At 58.6% G+C, this 19,313-nt stretch overlaps 1 protein-coding gene across 1 annotated transcript; it reads left to right on the forward strand.

Annotated features, from left to right (window-relative positions):
* Window positions 1-430: 430 nt before the first annotated feature.
* On the forward strand, window positions 431-19,076 carry ILKAP (ILK associated serine/threonine phosphatase). The gene is made up of 12 exons (XM_037069202.1): window positions 431-590; window positions 5,991-6,056; window positions 6,526-6,582; window positions 9,423-9,542; window positions 10,463-10,589; window positions 12,537-12,643; window positions 12,888-12,981; window positions 13,196-13,283; window positions 14,275-14,396; window positions 16,900-17,019; window positions 18,285-18,366; window positions 18,838-19,076. Exons 1-12 carry the CDS (start codon window positions 536-538, stop codon window positions 18,976-18,978), a joined length of 1,179 nt encoding a protein of 392 aa, XP_036925097.1. The 5' UTR covers window positions 431-535; the 3' UTR covers window positions 18,979-19,076.
* The last annotated feature ends 237 nt before the right edge of the window (window positions 19,077-19,313 follow it).

The following is a 19,313-nucleotide window of genomic DNA, read 5'->3' on the forward strand; positions in this document are numbered from 1 at the left end:
CTGGTTTCAGTCCTAACGCGCCGGGCCGCTCTATCTGGCCTCGGTTTCACCATTGCTGCAATGAATAGGCCAGGAACGGAGGCTCGTCCCCGTAAGGGGGAGGAAGACCGGGCGGACGCACGTGAAAAGCTCCACGGAAGTTGCCCAGACATCTGGGCTCACTATAGAGGCTCTTGAGCGCAGGCATTTCTCTTTGGGCCGGCCTTCAATGAGCAGACACCACGGCCACGGAAGACCGGGGGACCGCAGGTCAGGGGGAAAAATGGTAGCCGGGAAGTCCGCTCCGCGGCCCCAGCGTTCTGCGCGCCTGCGCTCCGCCCCCCTCACCGCCCCGCCTCTCTCGCGCGCAGGACTCTGGGGTGGCCGGCCCACGCCGAGTGCTGATTGGCGGCGTTCCTGGCCCGCCTTCGGGTGATTGACGGCGCCCAGGCCGCCGCCGCCCCGCCGACGCTGCCGCAGCCGCTGCCACCGGGTGTGGAGGCCGCCGCCGCTCTCAGGCTGCGCGTCTGTCTCCGCCGCCGCCCAGCCCTCCGCCATGGACCTGTTCGGGGACCTTCCAGAGCCCGAGCGTTCGCTGCGCCCTCCTGCCGGTAAGCCAGTGGCCGCCCTGCTGGCGAGGGGAAGGGGGCAGGCGACAGAGTGGACCAGCGGCCGCATGGAGGCCCGCGGCGCCGGAGGCGGGCGGAGCGGGAGAGCGAGCGCGGCCTGCCCCCGGGCGGCCCAGCGCGCGTACCCGGAGCCCCGGAGCCTCGGAGCCTCCGCCATGTTCACTGCGTAGGAAGAAAGGGCTCGCTCGGGGCACGGGCCGAGGGCAGCGCCGGCCGCCGCGGCCTTTGTGTGCGGCCCCCCGCGCCGTTCGCCCAGCTCCAGGCCCGCCACCCTTGGGCCCCGCGCGGGGTCCGCAGCCTTCGCACGTGGCGCGCGGTCCGGGCCCTGCCCGCCGGCCTGCGTCCAAACCGCTGTCCCTCGTACAGCGCGATTCCGCGTGGGCGTGGGTTCAGGGTTTTGTTGTGCTTTGTTTTTACCCCACAGATGGAAGGGATCACCAGCGTCATCCTTCGCGGTTTTGAGGCATGCTCTGTACCTCTGGTTTTTCGGTTGGTGGTAGTTTCCCGTGTCTCTCAGGTCACAGGAAGCCCCTCTCTGCCCAGAGCCGGGGGCGCGGGCCAGGCCCTCCATCAGCCACGGCCCCGACCACGGGTGCGACCCCTGCGGTTGGGGTGGGAGCCCCACGCACCAGCCGGGCGAAACCAGTGCCTTTGTGAGTGCTGTATGTCCGGTGGATTACGACCACCCTAGGTGTGATCCGGCAAGGCCTGTTCACGTTTCCGTGCTTATTTCCAAACCTAACTTGGTGGTAGAAAACCTGGGACGCTTAAAAAACAAATTCGGGTTTTTCGGAACTGCTGCCAGGGCGCTGGGGTGAACGAGACCGTCCTTTCCTTTCTGAGAACTGAGTTCTCAGTGCACACGATGGAGATAGACGGACCAACGCAGGGGGCCCCGGGAGCTGCCGAGGGCTGGAGCAATGCTTGTGCCTGGATAGAGGCCGGAATGCGGCGGTGCGAGACTTAGGTCTCAGGAGATGCGCGCAGTTGCAATGGGCAGAGACCCCAGGCAGAGCAACGAAGTGCTCCGAGACGTTCCGCTCGTTCTTCACTTTGCCTGAGCGCCCTGCGTGGAGTAGTACTGCGCCCTGGGGCCCCGCAGAGAAGGTGGCTCTGCCCTCCTCCACGCGTGGGTGCAGGCCTGTGGGCCTAGCCAGTCTCTGCCATTGTTCCCAGTAATGGCACTAGCGCGGTCCTGCCCTCACTGACCGTTCTGCTGGTGCAGAAATGCCTGAGTAAATGGTGCTGGAGCCCCTGAGTCTGGCCATTGGTTTTCTAGGTGGTTCTAGTTGGGCATGAAGCTGGCTTTGTAACTGTTGGTGAGGACAAGTCGTATCCGAGTATTTGGGCCAGAATTTAGCTTTGCAGGTGTGCCTATAAGCTTATCATTTACAAAAGAATCTCCATAACTTTCTACCCGAAATCTGTTTGGGTCTATTTAGAGCAGGGGTGTCAGACTCATTTTCACGGGGCCACATCAGGGCCCAATGAAACTTTAGGACAGTGTAAATGTAACTACTGCTCAACAGGGAGAGCTCAGTGCTGCCACTGGGTAGAAACAAGGGGGGGGGGCTGGATGAAACCAGGTGGGGGGCTGGATGGGGCCCCTTGGCCTTGTGGTTGACACCTGTGGCGTAGAGGGAGGCATCCTTGGGATGGTGCAACACCTGATGGCCTTTTACGATTTTTTTAAATTACAGTTGACATCAGTATTGTTAGTTTCAGGTGTACGACATAGTGATCAGGTGTTTATATGCCTTACGAAGTGGCCCGTCCCCACCTGTAAGTCTTACAGCCGCCCAGCACCGTGCGTGTAGGTACCTGGTTCTCTCCATATGACTGCATTGTACCTTTCACCCTGGTGAGAAGCCTGGGACCAGAAGCAGGGCACTCCAGCCCCCTCCCCTGGAGGGGCCGAGACACCCTCGCTGCCTTCTGGGGGCACCAGCCCCGTCACAGGCCCTCCTGGCTGGGAGTGCCTTTAAAAACAAGGTGTATGTGTTGGTAGGTGGTGGGCACCTGGGAGTGCGGGCACTCGGTAGCCACAGGCTTGGGGTCCAAAGTCCCCTGACGGGTAGTCAGTTGCCGCCACCAGCGTGCGGTTTCACAGGGTGAAACAGTCATTTGGATTAGAACCGCATCTGATATCACAACCTGTGGCAATGCCATGATATTTGAAAATTAAGTGCCATACTTGTTTCAGAAAACTGATGGTATCGACTGATAAAATAAAAAATGGAGAACGTGAATGGAAAATAAGGTTGGCATCGCATTGTGGGCCCAAGGATGAGGCGGAACTGCACCACAGCAACCCTCATACGGAGGGGGGGGGGGCGGGTGCCACAAACCTCTGAGCTGAGGCAGGAAACGGGAGTCTTCTGGGACTCAGACTCCAGCCAGTCCCCCCTGCCAACTCGCTGTCCCCCACTCACAGCTGCGGGGCTTGGTAGGGGTGCTTGGTAGGGGTGCGGCGCGTGCCCAGTGCGGGCTCCTGCGTGCGGGGTGAACTCCAATGGCTGTTTAAACGGGAAATGCGCTCTGAGTGGATTTCACAGAAACACTTCAGCATCCAGTGGGAGGAAATGGCACACCGCTCAGATACATCAGGTGTGTTGTGTTGTGTTGTTTGTTTGGTGTGTACATCATATCTGATGCCCCAGCTTCCAAACCTCTGACACGTTTATGGTTTGAAGAGAGGCATAGAAGGACTACAGCACAGCCTCAGAGCAGTTTCAGGCACAGGCCAGGGTGCAGAGTGTCTCGCCGACGTGAGTCGTGGTTCTGCAGGTGGAGGGTCTTGCCTTCAGTTGGTGAAGACAGTGACGCCTCTGAAGTGTGGTGACGGGGAGCAGAGCAAAGCAAGGTGTGCTTGTGCGGGTTTTCAGGTTCTGTGCAAAGTCAGCACTGTTCGCCCGTGCCTTGCAGGTGTGTGATGGCTGAATCGAGCTGACACACACAGTCGACCCTCAGCCCCTGCAGAGGTTGGGCGCCGACCTCTCGCCCAGTGGGAGTCCGCTGCCACGACATACGTGACTGCAGCCTCTCTGCGGGGACTCCCAACCGTGGTGGTGACCCTCAAACTGTTCCGGTTGATGGGAAGGAAAATTTGTGTGTGAATGGACCTGCGCAAGTCACATCCGTAGAGGCCGGGTGTCCAGTCTGTCTAGAAGAGGAAGTGCATTTGCTCGTATCAGGCAGAAATGGAACTCTCGGGGCTCCTCCGCCTGGCGTCCTGGCTCAGTGGTGTCTTTAGGCTGGACAGCTTGTGCTTGGTGCGCCGGACGAGGGGAGGGTCCCAGTGCAGAGCCACAGGCGGCGGCCGCAGCTGGCCTAGGCCTGTGCTTGCAGGTCACCCTAAAGCATGGCTTCTAAAGTTAGACCTGTAAGTATTAAGTAATGTTAAGGTATTAGGAAACCTAGGCTAGTTATAAAACTTCAAGGTTAAGCAAGAAAAAAATTGAGTCATAAAAAATGAAAATGGATTTAACTATATAAAACTAAAAAATTCCTTCAGGGCAAAATAACATGAGGCAAAAGTTGAAATGAGAGAAAATACTTGTAATCCGTATTACTAAAGGCTGCTGTTGGTGATAAGGGAGAGGCTCGTAGGAATTAGTAAGAAAAGACAGTGGCCCACTGGAAAAGTGGTGCCAGGCTGTATCCGGACAGCCCGCCGCCTGCGCGCGCACAGCACCGCCCGTGTGCTGGAGAGGCCGTCCAGAAATGGCCGCTCTCTGGAGTGTGCAGGGAGCTGCCCCTCGCTTGGCTTTCCCAGGAGCAGGCAGCCCTCCGCCCGTGCCAGAGCCCAGGCATGCACACCCCCAACCAGCAGTCCGGTGGCGGGGTGGTCTGGGGGGGAGGCTGCCCAGCGCACCATCGCTCCCTGAGCTCGAGACCAGAGACCAGACGCGGTCCGCGTGCCCCGCCGGTGGGGGCTGGTCTGGTGGGACCTGCCTGCCAGTGCCTCTGCAGACAGAAGGAGCGGCCCCGCTGTGCAGGCCTGGGCTGGGCCCTGGGGGCGGGTGGGAGCGCAACGCGTGCTCCCCGCTGTAGGCAGTGTGCTTCCGCACTGTCTCCACGGCTTCTGGGGAGGGACTCGAGGGAGAGAGGGGCCCCCTGCCTGGGAATCGAGCCGGGGCCTTTCGGTTCTAGACGAGGCTGCAGCCAGCTGAGCCACACTGGCCAGGCCGTCCAGAGTGCCGTCGAATGTCCTGATGCTGCGTTCAGGGGGCTTCCCAGAGTCTTTCTGCCGCTTGTGAGAAAAGCGAAAGTATTTGCAACTATTTAATTCGTTAAGGGTAATCTCGAGGGATAAGAGTGCACTTTAGTGAACAGACATTTTCTATGTCGGGTCTAGGCAAAGGAACTACTTTTTGTTAAATCAGGAATTTATCAGGTATTCAAGGTACTTCTGACCCAAAGACTACTGGAGAAATTTCCTTTCTTTGAAGTTTATTAATTTTAATGAAAATTTTTGTTTTTACAAGCGTAGAACTGGTACCCAGTTCACTTCTACGTGGAGGCAAAAAGACCCTGTGGATGAACTGGTCTTTCGGTGGCACATTTCTGCACTTGAACCCCGAGGAACGGGGCTGGGACCCGCCGTGCCCGGTCGGTGTGTGGGGGTCGTGGCCCCTGGGCAGTGGCCCTGCCTGCTGGGTCATGGGGGTTTGGTGGCTTCCGTAGAATCTCGGGGGCGGGCGGAGAGTGAGGAGTGGTGGTTCCGTGTCATGTGGAAAGGGATGATCGAGTAGAACCCTTTCAGCCACGCGCTGTGTAAACGTTCAGATTTCAGCTACGAGACTTGCTCGGCTCGCTCCGGCTTTATCTCAGAGAAGCCGAAACTCCGAATTTGCTCCGTGGATGTGTGTTGAGTCGGGCTCTATGGGGGGCTGTCCAATGGGGCGTGGGGTCTCCTCAGCCTCATCTCGGTTCTCGTGTGCCCGCGAGTCCTCGTGGTGGTCAGATCAGAAGGCCGTTGAGAGGAGTTTGCTAAGACTCCTGGGTCTTTGGAGAGTCTGTCCCTCTGTGGCCAGTACCAGATGGTTTTCTTGCTCTAGAATCAGTTTGTTTCCTCCCAGGATTCACTTTTTTAAAAAAAGATTTAAACATATTTGTTGATTTCAATAATGAAATTATCCAGGAAAGTAGTGGGTTTCTCAAAATACTCAGTGGCCCTCAGAAAGCCTGTTTGTTGGGTCATCTTTTGTTGCTTTCTCGTTGACGGTAACTGCTGGAAACCAGCGTCCATGTTTAGTGGTGAAGAAAACATTTTTAAAGATAAACTCTGTCCCACAAGAGGAGAAAAATTGGACCTAACGGCGAACGTGTCTCCAATCCCCTCCCCATGGCCGAGCGCTCAGCCCGTGTTCTGTGTCCTAGGGAGAGAAGGCCAGACGGGACCCCCGCTCTCTGACGACCTCCCTCCGGCCAGCGGTGCCGACTCAGGTACAGTCTCCAGGCTCTCCCAGGTGTGTGTCCGCGTGTCGCCCTGGGGTGGCAGTTGTCTCAGCCTTTCCCCTTCCCCCGTTTCCAGTGCGCAGAGGTTTTAGGCTGTGGGCTGCCGTAAGTTGGGAGTCCGTGGCGTCAGGTAAGGCAGGAAACCCGCGAGTCACGGGCTCTGAGAAGCCGCGGGAAGTGCCGAGCGGTTTGCTCTGGCTCAGTTGGGAGCGTTGTTGCTGAACTAAGTCGTGACTCTTTGAGGCAGGGGCTCGTTTCCTTTCCAGGGTAGGAATTGCGGGTGGGGTCGAGACCGTATTTGCCATGTGACTTAACCAGCATGAGCAGCCGCTGGAGGGACGAAGTGCCGAGTGTGTTTCAGTGGCCTGCACAGATGTCCCAGTGGGATGGGTTCTGATCCTCATGCCCCGCCCCCCGCCAGGTTTGTGGGCTCACTGAGTGTCCTGCTGTGTTTCAGGGCCAGGGGGACCTCTGCTTTTTGACGACCTCCCACCAGCCAGCAGCGGTGAGTCAGGTAAGTGGCAGGGACACCCTCGTGCCACCGGGGGCGGCCCTCATTTCACTCTCATTTCACTCTCATTTCACTCTCATTTCACTCTCACATTCCATTCATCGGCAGCCCCGCGCAGGGTTTCGGAGGACGCCCAGCTGCAGGGTGGCTCAGCCTTGTTTACGCTGAATGGGCTCCACCGTGTGGAAGCCGCAAAGGTCAGCTGCTGAGACTCTGCATCCATTTTGGGGTGGCTTTTCCCACTGGGCTTCGGCCTCTTGCAGCCGACTACGAACCAAGAGTTAAGTGGTTCATTTACTTTGGACTCCGCTGCTGACTCTGTATGTCGGGCTCTGTCGTTGCGGCTTCCCTTGTTACGTGCTCCCCCAGTGCGTGCAGCCGTGAGTCCAGTCACATGAATTGCACTTTCAATGTGTCCAGTTTCCCAGACCCTACATGCAGATGAACAGGTCTTCTGTTTTGTGCCATTTATATTAAAATGCTGATTTAAGAAGAGGAAGTCTGGCCCTGACCGGTGTGGCTCAGTTGGTTGGGCACCGTTCTGCAGAGCGAAAGGCCGCCAGTTCGATTCCTGGTCAGAGCCCATATCCAGGCTGTGGGCCAAGTCCTGCTGGGGACGCCTGTGAGAGGCAGCCGATCGATGTTTCTCCCTCTCTCTAAAAGTAAATAAAATCTTTTTTTAAGAAAAAGAAAGAAGCCCTGGCTGGCGTAGCTCAGTGGATTGAGCGCGGGCCTGCGAACCACACAATCCCGGTTCAATTCCCAGTCAGGGCACATGCCTGGGTTGCAGGCCAGTTCCTGGTTCCCGGTTCCCAGCAGGGGACAAATGAGAGGCAACCATACATTGATATTTCTCTCTCTCTCTCTCTCTCCTTCCCTTCCCCTCTAAGATAAATAAATAAAATCTTTAAAAAAAAAAAGAAAGAAAATGAAGTAAAAAAGACACTGGTTTATGGACTGGTGGTATAGACCCCATGCGGGATTGTGAAATTCAGAACCTAAATTCAGGACCTAAGAAAAAGAAGTTAATGCTTCTTTTTCCATCCAGTTACGTGGGTAGCAGGTAAGAACAAATCAGATTCCCCCAGGTTGTCACAGTGAGGAACCTCACACTCCTTCCCGTCTGAGAGCTTCTAGCACCGAGTCCCCTGGGGTGAGGACATTGTGTGTCGTCAGACAGAGTCCCTGCTTTCCAGGTCTCTGCTTTGTGTTAGTAACTCGTTACCTTAAAATTGTGGGGATTGGTCTAGGAGATAGGAACTCAATCAGTGTAGTTCCTGGGTTTAGAAAAAATAGTATAACCGTCTTATATAGCTAAACTAAAAAGTTACAGGACACTCATACAATTTAGCCTAACTCCTCCCCAGTAAAGACAGTACTTTTAGTTACAATGAAAATTGTGTGCAGGTCTGGCTGGCATGGCTCAGTGGATTGAGCACCGGCCTGTGAACCAAAGGGTCGCTGGTTTGATTCCTAGTCAGGGCACATGCCTGGGTTGCAAGCCAGGCCCCCCGTGGGGAGCGCATAAGAGGCAACCCTGCATTGATGTTTCTCTCCTCTCTTTTTCCACCTTTCCCCCTCTTGAAAAATAAGTAAATAAAATCTTCTAAAAAAAAGTTGCGTGCAAACAGGGATCTTAACAGATTTAATAAAACTAAACAAGAGTTGACATAGCTACATCTTAATAGTTATCCGTAGGGCAGTAGACAATAAACTGGTTACAACTTAGAAGATTTCAAGTAAACTGTTAACGAATCTGAATTTTTTGTGATCTAGAATCCGATCTTGGGTCCAATCTTTTCGATTTCTTGAGCAGACATCCTTCTCAAGCAGGCAAACCCTCTACACAGACTGACCACCTGTAGGGCAGAAAGTAAATCCCCACAAGGCGGACCAGGGTCTCTGGCTGCAGTGTGAGCGACAGGAAGTTGAGAACGTGGCTCAAAACCTCCTTTGTCCTGCACTTCGAACGCCCGGGTGGGCCTTCGCGTGCCCCTGGGGGACGGAGCACCAGCAGTGGGGGGCTGCTACCGGAGGGGCCCTAGCTCCGTCTGTGGAAACTCGCAGGGTGTTTTCTCGGTGACTCTGCCTTGTTACGGGCGGGGTTTGCTTGCTATTCTGCTGTGTGAAGTAGAAGAGTCAGTTACTTGAAAGAGGACGGATCACAAAATACAGGGACTTTATCTCCCTTTTCGCTCCACACCGGAAGCACCCCGAGCAGAGGAGCTGAGTGAGTGGTGGCGTGTTTACAGCCGAGCGCAGAGGACACGCAGGGCCGTCGGCTGTGACGGCAGCTGCTTGTGGTTAGACGCTTGGTGGGCCGAGCACTGTGACCAGTGCTTCACACCCTCACCCCCCTCCATTTCCGGGCTGGAAGGCCGAGGACTTGGCTCTGGGGCGCAGGGTGGGCAGGGTGGGGATCTGGAAGTGGGCCGCTCCAAGCCGCGTGGCGCAGGCGTGCTCCGGTCTTCTGTGAGTGCTGCCCGTCCCTCTGGGCCGGGGCCTCCACAGCCCTGCTCTGCCTTTCGGGATCCCTACAGTTCTTAAAGCCTGCCTGTCACCTCATTTTAAGCCTTTTGAGTGCTTGGTATTTTTTTGAGCTTGTTCAGTATGGGTCACTTTGCAGATTTTGGACAGCCAGCTCCCTGTTCGTAGATCAGGCCTGCAGCTGCAGGACACCGTGTGTGCGCTAGAGCCCTGGACCTCCAGAACCCCAACTCCCCCCGCTCCGCAGACCCCCTGGGCAGGCAGGGGTCAGCTGCTGCGCCAGGGGGTGGGGGGTTGGGGGGGAATCCTGTCATCCACTTACAGCTGTTTCTGTCTGGCTCTCCCCTCGTTTCCAGGTTCTCCTGACACCTTGCTGCCCCCGCCAGTAAAGAGTGAAGGGAAGGCAGCGAAGAGAAAGCCCTCTGAGGAAGAGGAGAATGGCGGTGAAGAGCTTGTGGAAAAGAAAGTTTGTAAAGGTTTTCAGACAGTTTGAAAACACACGTATTAGACTCCGTAATCTAGACGCACCCAGAGCCACACCCAGCTCAGCTTTCTGGCGGTGCCACGCCCTCTGTGTGTCTGTTTAAGAAGCCGGTAGGGCTCCCTTTTTGCAAACCAATCCCTGGAGCTTGCTCCCACCTCAGTCTCTGCCTCCCGTGGGCTGGAACCCACTGGAGTCTCCACGGAGCCCTGTGCAGGGAGCGGTTCGCCCGCCTTGGATCCCTGTCTTTGCTCATGGCCTGGTGACCCGGGTGCTGACTCTGTGGTTAGCTCCGCAGGCCAGTCCAGAGAGAACGGCGTTTACGCACGCTCCATGTTATTTGCACGGCCCTAGGGGTCAGAAAGCGAGCTTGAGCTGGCCTGGGTGCAACAGAGAGAGAGGTGTCCGCCTCAGTGGGCTCCTTTGTCCTTGTCGTCCTCAGAGGATAAGCCCCTGGTCTCCCCAGCTGTTCAAGGTCTCTGCCTGCCTCAAGCGGAGAAATCACCTGTTTCTAGGTGTCCGCCAGAACCTTTGGAGAAACTCCTCTAATGTTTCTCTCAACAGGAGTTTCTCTGTTTTCACTAAGGGGTTAACAAAAGCAGACTTGCACGGGTCCCTTCCCCCATGCTGACCCCTTTGGGGCTGCAGCTGCCCACTGCCCTCTGGTGCTCTGGCTGACGCCTCCGCAGGGCTGTCCTGCACTGACCTGCGCCGTCCACTGCCGCCTCTGCACTGTCCAGCCTTGCAGGCGCTGCTCTGACCCTCGAGTCCGGTGCAGCCTCAGACTGGCTGTGGTTGGGGTGGGGGAGGATTGTGCCCGCTGGGAGTTGGCCAGCCAGCCGCCCACTCGTCTGCTCTGGGGCCCGGGCTCCCGCGGGCCCCGTTCTGTATTGGCTCTCTGCTCTCCCTCCTCAGCCTCTTCAGTGATCTTTGGCTTGAAAGGCTACGTGGCTGAGCGCAAGGGTGAGCGGGAGGAGATGCAGGACGCCCACGTCATCCTGAACGACATCACGGCGGAGTGCAGGCCGCCCTCGTCCCTCATGTGAGTGTGTGCGCCCCTGCCAACCTGCTGGCACAAGGAACAGTGTCCGGGGGCAGCTGGGGCCGCAGTTCGGGGCTTCGTCCACCCCACATGTGTTGGAAAGGCACAGAGACTGGAGCGGCTCGGGTCGGCGAGGGCGGCTCTCTGCCCTCCCTCTGACGCTGGTTGTCACGGAGGGTGGAAGGGTGTGTCACGGGCATCTGGGGAGGGAGGCCTGGGCGCTGCCAAACTCCCTGCAGCTCCTGAGACATCTCGAGCTGGAGCTGAGCAGCTCCACACCCCAGTGGCGCTGCAGTTGAGAGACCCTGCCAGCGAGGGCAGCCAGCGAGGGCTCCACGAGCCCAGCACAGGAGAGGCGGTACAGGGAGGTGGTTGCTAGTGAGCATGATGTTGCCCCGGCCAGTGGGCCTCGTTTGGTTGGGTGCCCCACAGAGCGATGGGTCAGCGGTTCGATTCCAGGGGAGGGCACGTGCCTGGGTTGCAGGTTCAGTCTGCAGTCAGGGCACATGTGAAAGGCAACCACACACTGATGTTTCTCTCCTCCTTTCCCTCCCTTCTCCTCTCTCTAAAAATCAATAAAGTATTTTAAAAAATACATTTATGTATATAATAATTACTTATATCTTTATGTAACAGCCATTAACTGACACCAGGTAGTCATTAACATTTAGTATGCTGGAGCCATTGGTGCTTGTGGCTTTTGTCCAGTAGATAAGGCCTGGTCACCAGAAGGTGGTGGCCCTGCAGGGAGCCTGGACACATTGGGAGGGGACTCCAGCTCTGTGTGTACTCGCTGCCCCCCAGGATGGTGGCCGTGCTTTGGAGCTGCTTCTAAAGCTGGGAGAGGGTCGTGAGGAGAGCCCTGGTGGGAGGGGGGAGCACCTGTGGCGGGGGGGGGTGTCATCGGGAACACGGCGCCCTGCCACCAGAGAGTGGTGCCCAGCTCCGTGCCTTCAGGAGCTTCCCCCCACGGCTCCTGGTTCCCCTGATTGAAGAGGGGCTGCAGGGAAAGTGTCATTTTGCGCAGGCATTTGTGTTCTCTTCTTTGTGAAACAGTTTATTATTTCATGTCGTTTATTCCGCATCTGTGTGAGCTTTCTGGCACACCTGATGGGGGTAGGACTGGTCCGGTGAGATAGGCTTTGAGAATCTGTCCAAGTTTGGGTGACAACCCTTAAGCTGCCCCAGGTCCGCACAGATTTTTTTAGTGTTTTATTTTGTTATTTGTAGGGAGAGGGGAAGGGAGAGAGAGAGAGAGATCACGGGAGAGAAACATTGGTCAGCTTCCTCTTGCGTTCCCTGACTGGGACCTGGCCTGCAGCCCAGGCATGTGCCTGGACCGGGAATCAAACTGGGCACCCTCCGCTCTGCAGGAAGGTGCCCAACCCACTGGGTCACACCATTCAGGGCCTCACAGACCTTTTTGACTGTCCCGGATTAATCATTGCTTTTCTGTGTCTTAGTGTTTAAAACTAAGTCTGGGTTCGATAGAGAAGAGTTTTGGCCCTGGCTGGTGTGGCTCAGTAGGTCGAGCACCAGCCTGTGAACTGGAAGGTCACAAGTTTGATTCCAGATCAGAGCATGTGCCTGGGTTGTAGGCCATGAGAGGCAACTGATTGATGTTTCTCTCCCTCCCTTTTTCCCTTCCCCTCTAAAAGTAAATAAATAAAATCTAAAAATAAAAGTTTTAGATTTTAGTTTCATCTTCTGTGAAAAATCAGAGTTTATAGACCTTGGTTTTTCAAACAAGTGTGTTTTAATTTTAAAATACTTTGAAAGTCACTTGACCGTGTGTCTCCATCAGTGTCACCGCCTGCGTCCCGTTCTTGGCAGTGACTGGCCCCTCAGCAGTGGGCGTCCTCCATGAGTCGGTGTCCGCCGCTGCCGGTAGGCCGGGCAGCCTGTGCCTCCGGAGGACTGTGACTCGGCTCTCTCGCTGTCTCCTAGAACCCGGGTTTCCTACTTTGCCGTGTTTGATGGGCACGGAGGGATTCGAGCCTCAAAATTTGCTGCACAGAATTTGCATCAGAACTTAATCAGGAAATTTCCCAAAGGTGAGACTGAGAACTAACTTCCTTCATGTCCATCTCGGTGTTTGCTGTTTGAGGGACTCAGTGACGTCACTCTGGCTCTGGCACAGTAAAGGAGCAGGGCGGGGGCGGGGCCCTTACACCCAGGAGCCTGCCACCACCAGGGCAGGTGGCTCTGTCCTGTAGGGAGGGGACACACTGTCCTGGGTCCCAGCTCAAAAACAAGGGCGAGGGCCACTTCCCGCCTGCCCTGGTCCCTCCATAACAGGAGACATAACCAGCGTGGAGAAGACCGTGAGGCGGTGCCTTTTGGACACTTTCAAGCACACGGACGAAGAGTTCCTCAGACAGGCCTCCAGCCAGTAAGTGAGACCACGGGACGGCGTGTGAGTGGAGTGTGTGTATGGCTCCTGCACGCACTCATGTCTTTGCTCCTGATTCATGCTACCGCCTGTGCAGGGGTGCCCAGCACCCAGTGAGCCCCCTGTGACTGCCCTGCAGCCTCAGGCGGGAGAAAGCAAGTGAGTCTCAGGGCGCCCCTATGGTGGGCTGACCCTCTCCGCTGTCTCCCCCCAGGAAGCCGGCCTGGAAAGACGGCTCCACTGCCACCTGTGTTCTGGCTGTGGACAACGTCCTCTACATCGCCAACCTCGGGGACAGCCGGGTACGTGGTTGGCACGCCCACCCAGACACCAGCGCTCTGTAGGGGAGGGGCCAGCGGCATCCGGCGTGAGATGAAAACCACGAGGACTCGGCCGCGTCTTTCTGCCTGGCCGAGCTCCGCGGGGACAGCAGGCGCTCTGGGTCAGAGCGGGTCCCAATGCAGTGGCAGTTCTGCTCTTCCTCAGACCTCTGATTTCGGAGCCCCGCCTCCCCAGTCCCAGTGCCAGGAGCGTGCTGGCTGCCACTCATCCAGGGAGCCGGGCATTTCCCACCGGAGGCAGCCCGTCACTGCTGTGGGAACACCTTCGGGCTGGAGACGGGCCCTCCACAGGGGCGGCCTCAGCCCTGCTGCTCATCGGGAGCGGAGCTCTACCCCATTGCCGCTTGTCAGGCTGCCCCCGCCCCGGCAGCTCTGGGGTGGCTCAATTTCTGAACGGGGATGCATGACGGCTGTGTGACGAACGTGTCAGGGCCCCGTCCCTGCCCTGGTGGGCTGGCCCTCTGCAGGACCTGTGCGTGTGGGGACCACAGGATTTGAAGAGAGCATGAGTGAGGCTGGCATGAAGAAAGGACTTCAGGGTTGGGCTGCAGTCCCGGCCCCGTGTGTGGCTTTGGGCACGACACTCCCCTCTGGGTTTTGCTGCCTCCCATGAGCCCCAGGGTGACCCCGAGGTAATCTAGTGCCCTGGGTCCACCTGCCCCGTGCCCCTCCACCTCCTGTGGAACCAGGCGCTGGGGGCGGCCCAAAGGGGCTGCAGTGCTCACTCAGTGCCCCTCCCACACCTACGCCAGAGTCCACGGTCCTAGCGAGGCTTCAGCAGAGCTCCCCTGGAGTGGCAGTGTCCCTGGCCAGTGTCTGGTGCCACTCTGATCGGGGCCCTTCTTGGAGCCGCGGTTGCCCGCAGCAGGCAGACCCAGTGCTGGCCGTCGTCTCCTCTGCAGCCCCAAGCACAAGTCTCCCGGGCTCACTGCTGCCGTTCCTGTCTTCCCAGGCCATCCTGTGTCGTTACAATGAGGAGAGCCAGAAACACGCAGCCTTGAGCCTCAGCAAGGAGCACAACCCCACGCAGTATGAGGAGCGCATGAGAATACAGAAGGCTGGAGGGAACGTCAGGTGCGCGGGGCAGGGGCTGCCGGTGCGCGGGGCCGCGCAAAGAGGGCGGCCGTGGCCCCGGGGAGAGCGGGCCGTGTCCTGCAGGCTGCGGTGTGCGGCCATGCGGGGCCTCCCCTGGGGCGCAGGCGAGTGTATGTTGTGGGACTCGCTCCGTGGGAGTGGGAGCGGAACGTGCGCACGAGGAACACGCCTCCCAGAGTCTGAAGGCAGGGAGCTGGCCTGGTTCTGGGGCATTGCTACAAAGGCTCCGGGAACTTCCATAAATGCTGTCGTTTGTCACAACTGAATAGGCTACAGCCTTAGGGGAATTCCCCAGAGAGAACCATGAAGGAGGGACGTGTGATGTCGGCCGACCTCGCGTCGCCTGCCTCCCGAGTGTGCCTTTGTTCACGGCACCATTCCAGTTGTTCGCCTGTATTTCCTGTCAACTGCAAGTTCGGTCTAAAGTCTTCTTTAGATTGAAATACACCTTGTTAGCAACAGTATTTGGGGGGTGCCCTGCCCTCGAGGGTGCCTCCCCTAGTGGCCCCGTGAGGTCAGGGTTGGAGGTGCTGAGGCCCAGCACTGGGCGGTGGTGCTGACCACCCCCCAGAGGGAAAGGGGTGGGTGTCCCTGGTGGTCAGCGGCGACCTGGGGCGACGCACCCTGGCATCTCGTGAACACGCTGCTTCCTGTCAGCCTGCCTTCTCATGGTGCCCGGTCCCGCGGTGGCCCTTAACACACGGCGAGCGTCTAGGTCTTTCGTCACCAGTTTGCAGAATAAGGTCGCCCTCCGCACTTGTGGAAATCAGTGTTTTCTTCTTTTTTGTGTGTTTGGCATTTAGAGAGAGAAACACCCGTTGTTGTCCCACATACTTACGCGTTCACGGGTTGGTCCTCACACGCAGTCTGATTGGGACCCAAACCCAAGGCCCGGTGCACCGGGCGGCGCTCTGCCCCACTGAGCTCCCCGGCCAGGGCTCGGGGTGTCGTGTCTGCCCTCCGCTTCTCTCCCCTTCTCCTCTCTGTTCTGCGTGGACCCCTGCACACCGGCGTGTTTGGGTTTCAGGGTGCAGGCTCTAGTCATCGCTTCCGGGGCCCTCCCTGCTCACATGGCCGCCACTGTGGCTGGTGGGGGGACTCTCGCATTCCTCTTTAAACCCAACTGCGTGGGCTGGGGACAGTGGTCTCACCTGGGCGTCGCTAGCTCCGCCCCTGCCCGGCCCGAACTGGGAGGCATTGTAGGCTGTGGCCGTTTCTCGTGCCAGGTCAACAGTGTGCGGGTCTGTCTCCTAACTTCTCGGTGGCCACAGCGCTTTTGGCCTGAAATCTTGGTTCCTAATATCTGTGTTGATTTGCAGATACTGCTTTAAATTGGTAGGGTCAGCAGTGCTGTTCCTAGAGTGAGTCCGATTCTCTCGTCCTGGGCAATTGCTCGGAGGGGCGAGCGTGGGTCCATGGCTGTCACCGCTGCTGTGGCTGGCGTGGCTCTCAGCTCCCGTTGGCTCCAGGCTCAGGGCCTCCCCCTTTGGTGCGAGTCACTCGTGGGGTGGATCACTCGTGGGGTGGAGCCGGGCCTGCGGGCTGTTGGGGGGAAACAGCAGGGAGGTCCCTGCGGAATCGGAAGTAGGATCGCCGTGTGACCAGCAGTCCCACTTTGGGTGCGCCCCCAGAGGAACGGCAGGCAGGGGCTCGACAGACGTGTGCACGCACGCCCGTGGCCACGAGACTGCTGACAGCAGCCGGCCAGTGTGGGCCGTCCACGCCGTGCACTGCCGCTCGGCCTCAGAGAGGAAGGGGCTCTGCCACGGCTGCAACACGGCCGACCGTGAGGACATGGTGCTGGGATGAGCCGGGTACAGGAGAAGCCGGCACTGAGATTTCACCCGCACCAGGTTCCCCAGCGTCACACTGGAGGGTCTGAGGCTGCCGCACAGTGGGGAGCCCACCAGAATTGGGCTGGGGGCCCCAGCCAAGGATGGTTGTTCCCTGCTGATGGAGCTCTGCTTCACGGCGTGGAGTCCCCGTCTTTCTGCCCCTGCCTACGCATGGAACGGGTGAAAGTGGGGTGCTGTGCTGAGTGGTGCCCGTTGTGTGCAAGGGTTACTGGTTCAACTCCCAGTCAGGGCACCTGTGGGCCAGGTCCCCAGTAGGGGGTGTGCAAGAGGCAATCACACATTGATGTTTCTCTCCCCCTCCCTGCCCTTTCCCTTCCCTAAAAATAAGTGCAATCTAAAAAAAAATACAGAAACAAAAACAAAGCCAGGCCCCTACCTAGTCCAGTCCCAGCCATCCCACTGTTTGGGCAGACTGACAGGTCAGGTCAGGCCAGTGCAGCCGTAAACATGCAGCCCAGGGGGCACCGAGGGCCACCGGCTGTGCCGCCTTGGAGCCCGGGGGTCCACCGACCCGGGGGGTCGGTGCTGGTTGACAGGGTGGCGTCTGCAGGTATCACTCGTCCCTCTGCCCTGTTGTCCCACCCATGGCCTGGCGGGTGGGGTCTGAATGCCATCCCTCCTTGTAGGGACGGGCGTGTGCTGGGTGTGCTGGAAGTGTCCCGCTCCATTGGGGATGGCCAGTACAAGCGCTGCGGGGTCACCTCCGTGCCAGACATCAGGCGCTGCCAGCTGACCCCCAATGACAGGTAAGAGTGCCCGCAGAGGCACGTGCGTGTGCAGCCTGCATGCCCCCAGCTCTTAGGCCTTGAGGAGCTGCGTCTCCGGCTCTGCGCCAGTGGGCCCCACAGGGGGGCGGTGCCCAAGGGTCCTGGGAGGGGGGGCAGGGCCCCTGCCGAAGGAAGAAGGTCTTCCCACAGGAGACGGGACAAAGACAGGAGAGCTCAGCCAGGCAGGTGCCAGGTGTGGAGCCATAGGAGCGTGGTGGCGGGGGACTCTGGGGACAGAGGCGACAGGCCCTGCGTTCTACTCGGAGGAGTCTGGACCTTGCTTCCAGGGCGTCGGGGAGGGGGCGGGGCAGGGGTTCATGCTGAGCTTGGTTGGGACAGAACCGTCTTACAGTTGCCTGTTGTACCCTGAGCTGCCTGAAGATGAGGCCCTGGGGCCGGCAGCTGGCTCCTTAGGGACTGGTCCCCTGCCCTGGTCCAGGTGGGGGCTGAGCTGTGGCAGCTGAGCCAGGAAGCACTTAGAACAGGGGCTCCAGACTGAGTGGTGAGGGTGGTGAGGAACGCAGGGGGTGGAGAGGCCCTTTGGGGCGCAGCTTTGAGCCCCGCCCCAGCACATTCGTGCCAAGACCAGGGTCTCAGCTGTGTCCCCGCAGCCTCTCTGGTCTTCCAAGTGCTGCCCCGGCCAGCACCTTTGCGGGCTGTGCCAGCGCCCTCCTTTGGGCTGCAGCCCCTCTCTGGGAGGGGCAGGGACGTGCAGGGCTCTGTGGTGGCAGGCACAGGCCACTGGCTGGTGGATGCTGGCCAAGAGCACACCCAGTCAACAAGGGGGAGGAGCACGACCTGGGCGGGGAGGGTGGGGGTGGTGAGAGCAGGGACATCCTCGGTGCTGGAGGGAAACCGCACACCTGCGCCACCGCTGTTCAGACGGACGTTTGAGAGGGAGGGAGAGAGCCGCCCGCTCTGCGTTGTGGGAAGCGGTCACAGCAGGGAGGTGGAGACGGGTTTCTGCGTGTGTTTGCTCTAACAGTGCAAGGCTGTTCTGCGGTGCTCACTCCCTTCTTTAAGAAAGTGCAGCGCCTCACGCTTGGTTAGTCCTTCCTCAGGTCACTGCCGAGCACCCGCCAGTTACTCAGTGATAGTCAAGGAGCTTCACCTTTTGTCTCGAAGAACTTCAGTTGGCTTTTTAAAGTTCTTGGCTTTTGAGTACTCGGGCCAGTGTGTGTTTTTACCAGCCAGTTTGTAAAATTTGCCATTAAACCCCTTTCTGTTCCCTCCCCATACTGCAGGTTCATCCTGCTGGCCTGTGATGGCCTCTTCAAAGTCTTCACGCCCGAAGAAGCTGTGAACTTCATCTTGTCCTGCCTTGAGGTGAGGCATGGCGCTGGGCCCAGCCATGTGGCTCAGTGGGTCAGGCACCGTCCTGCAAGCAGAAAGGTTGCCGGTCCGTTTCCTGGTCAGGGCCCAGGCCTGGGCTGCAGGTCTGGTCCCTGGTCCCTGGGCGGGGTGTGTACGGAGGCAGCCGCTGGACGTTCTTCTCGAACATCAGTTCCTTCCTCCCTCTCCCTCGCTCTAAAATAAACAGATGTCTCTGGGGCAGAGGCCAGGTGTCCCACTGCACCTTAGGTCTTAGGCAGGCACATGTCCTAGGACCCTTGTCCCCGTTGTCATGGGACTACCTTGCGTGCGGTTTCAGCATCAGCTGTGCCTGGGAGACACAGTGGCCCCTTTGTCCTGCGTGCCCTGGTGGAGCCTGGGGGGCAGCCCTTCCTTGTGGGGGTGCTGTCCCGGGAGAGGGTGGGTGCAAGGCCCCTGCTCATGGGCGCCCTTTCCCGCCGGCAGGATGAGAAGATCCAGAGCCGCGAAGGGAAGCCCGCTGTGGACGCCCGCTACGACGCGGCCTGCAACCGGCTGGCCAGCAAGGCGGTGCAGCGGGGCTCAGCTGACAACGTCACCGTGATGCTGGTGCGCATCGGGCACTGAGGGCGCGGTGGGGACTGCGTGCTCGTGCGCGTGCACATGTGTGCACACGTGTGTTCCCGTGGGACTCCCGTGCTTGTAAATAAAAGCTCTTTTTTCTAGTCTTTGCTTTTGCTGTGTTTGCAGGCGCGTGTGGCCTTTCAGAGGTCAGCCATGTCTGCCTTCAGATGCACCCTGGGTCCCCTCAGTCCCAGCTTTACTCGCCCTGGAGGACTGGCCCCAGGTGCTGGCCCGTGTGCTGCATGTTGAGCTCTCTGCAGCTGTCCCGTCCTCCCCCGGTGCCAACCTCCGTGAGGATTGGGCCGGGAGAGGGCCGTTCAGGGTGAGGGCTGCACAGT

The sequence above is a fragment of the Sturnira hondurensis genome, unplaced genomic scaffold (genome assembly GCF_014824575.4).
Source record: "Sturnira hondurensis isolate 20B ecotype Veracruz unplaced genomic scaffold, ASM1482457v3 Scaffold0018493, whole genome shotgun sequence".
NCBI classification, from domain to species: Eukaryota; Metazoa; Chordata; class Mammalia; order Chiroptera; family Phyllostomidae; genus Sturnira; species Sturnira hondurensis.

Excerpts from the sequence above, each read along its gene's own strand:
- ILKAP (XM_037069202.1), top strand. The coding sequence starts at position 536 with ATGGACCTGTTCGGGGACCTTCCAGAGCCCGAGCGTTCGCTGCGCCCT. Across the intron at positions 13,284-14,274 it reads CCAACCTCGGGGACAGCCGG|GCCATCCTGTGTCGTTACAA; the intron begins GTACGTGGTTGG and ends CTGTCTTCCCAG. Across the intron at positions 14,397-16,899 it reads AAGGCTGGAGGGAACGTCAG|GGACGGGCGTGTGCTGGGTG; the intron begins GTGCGCGGGGCA and ends CCCTCCTTGTAG.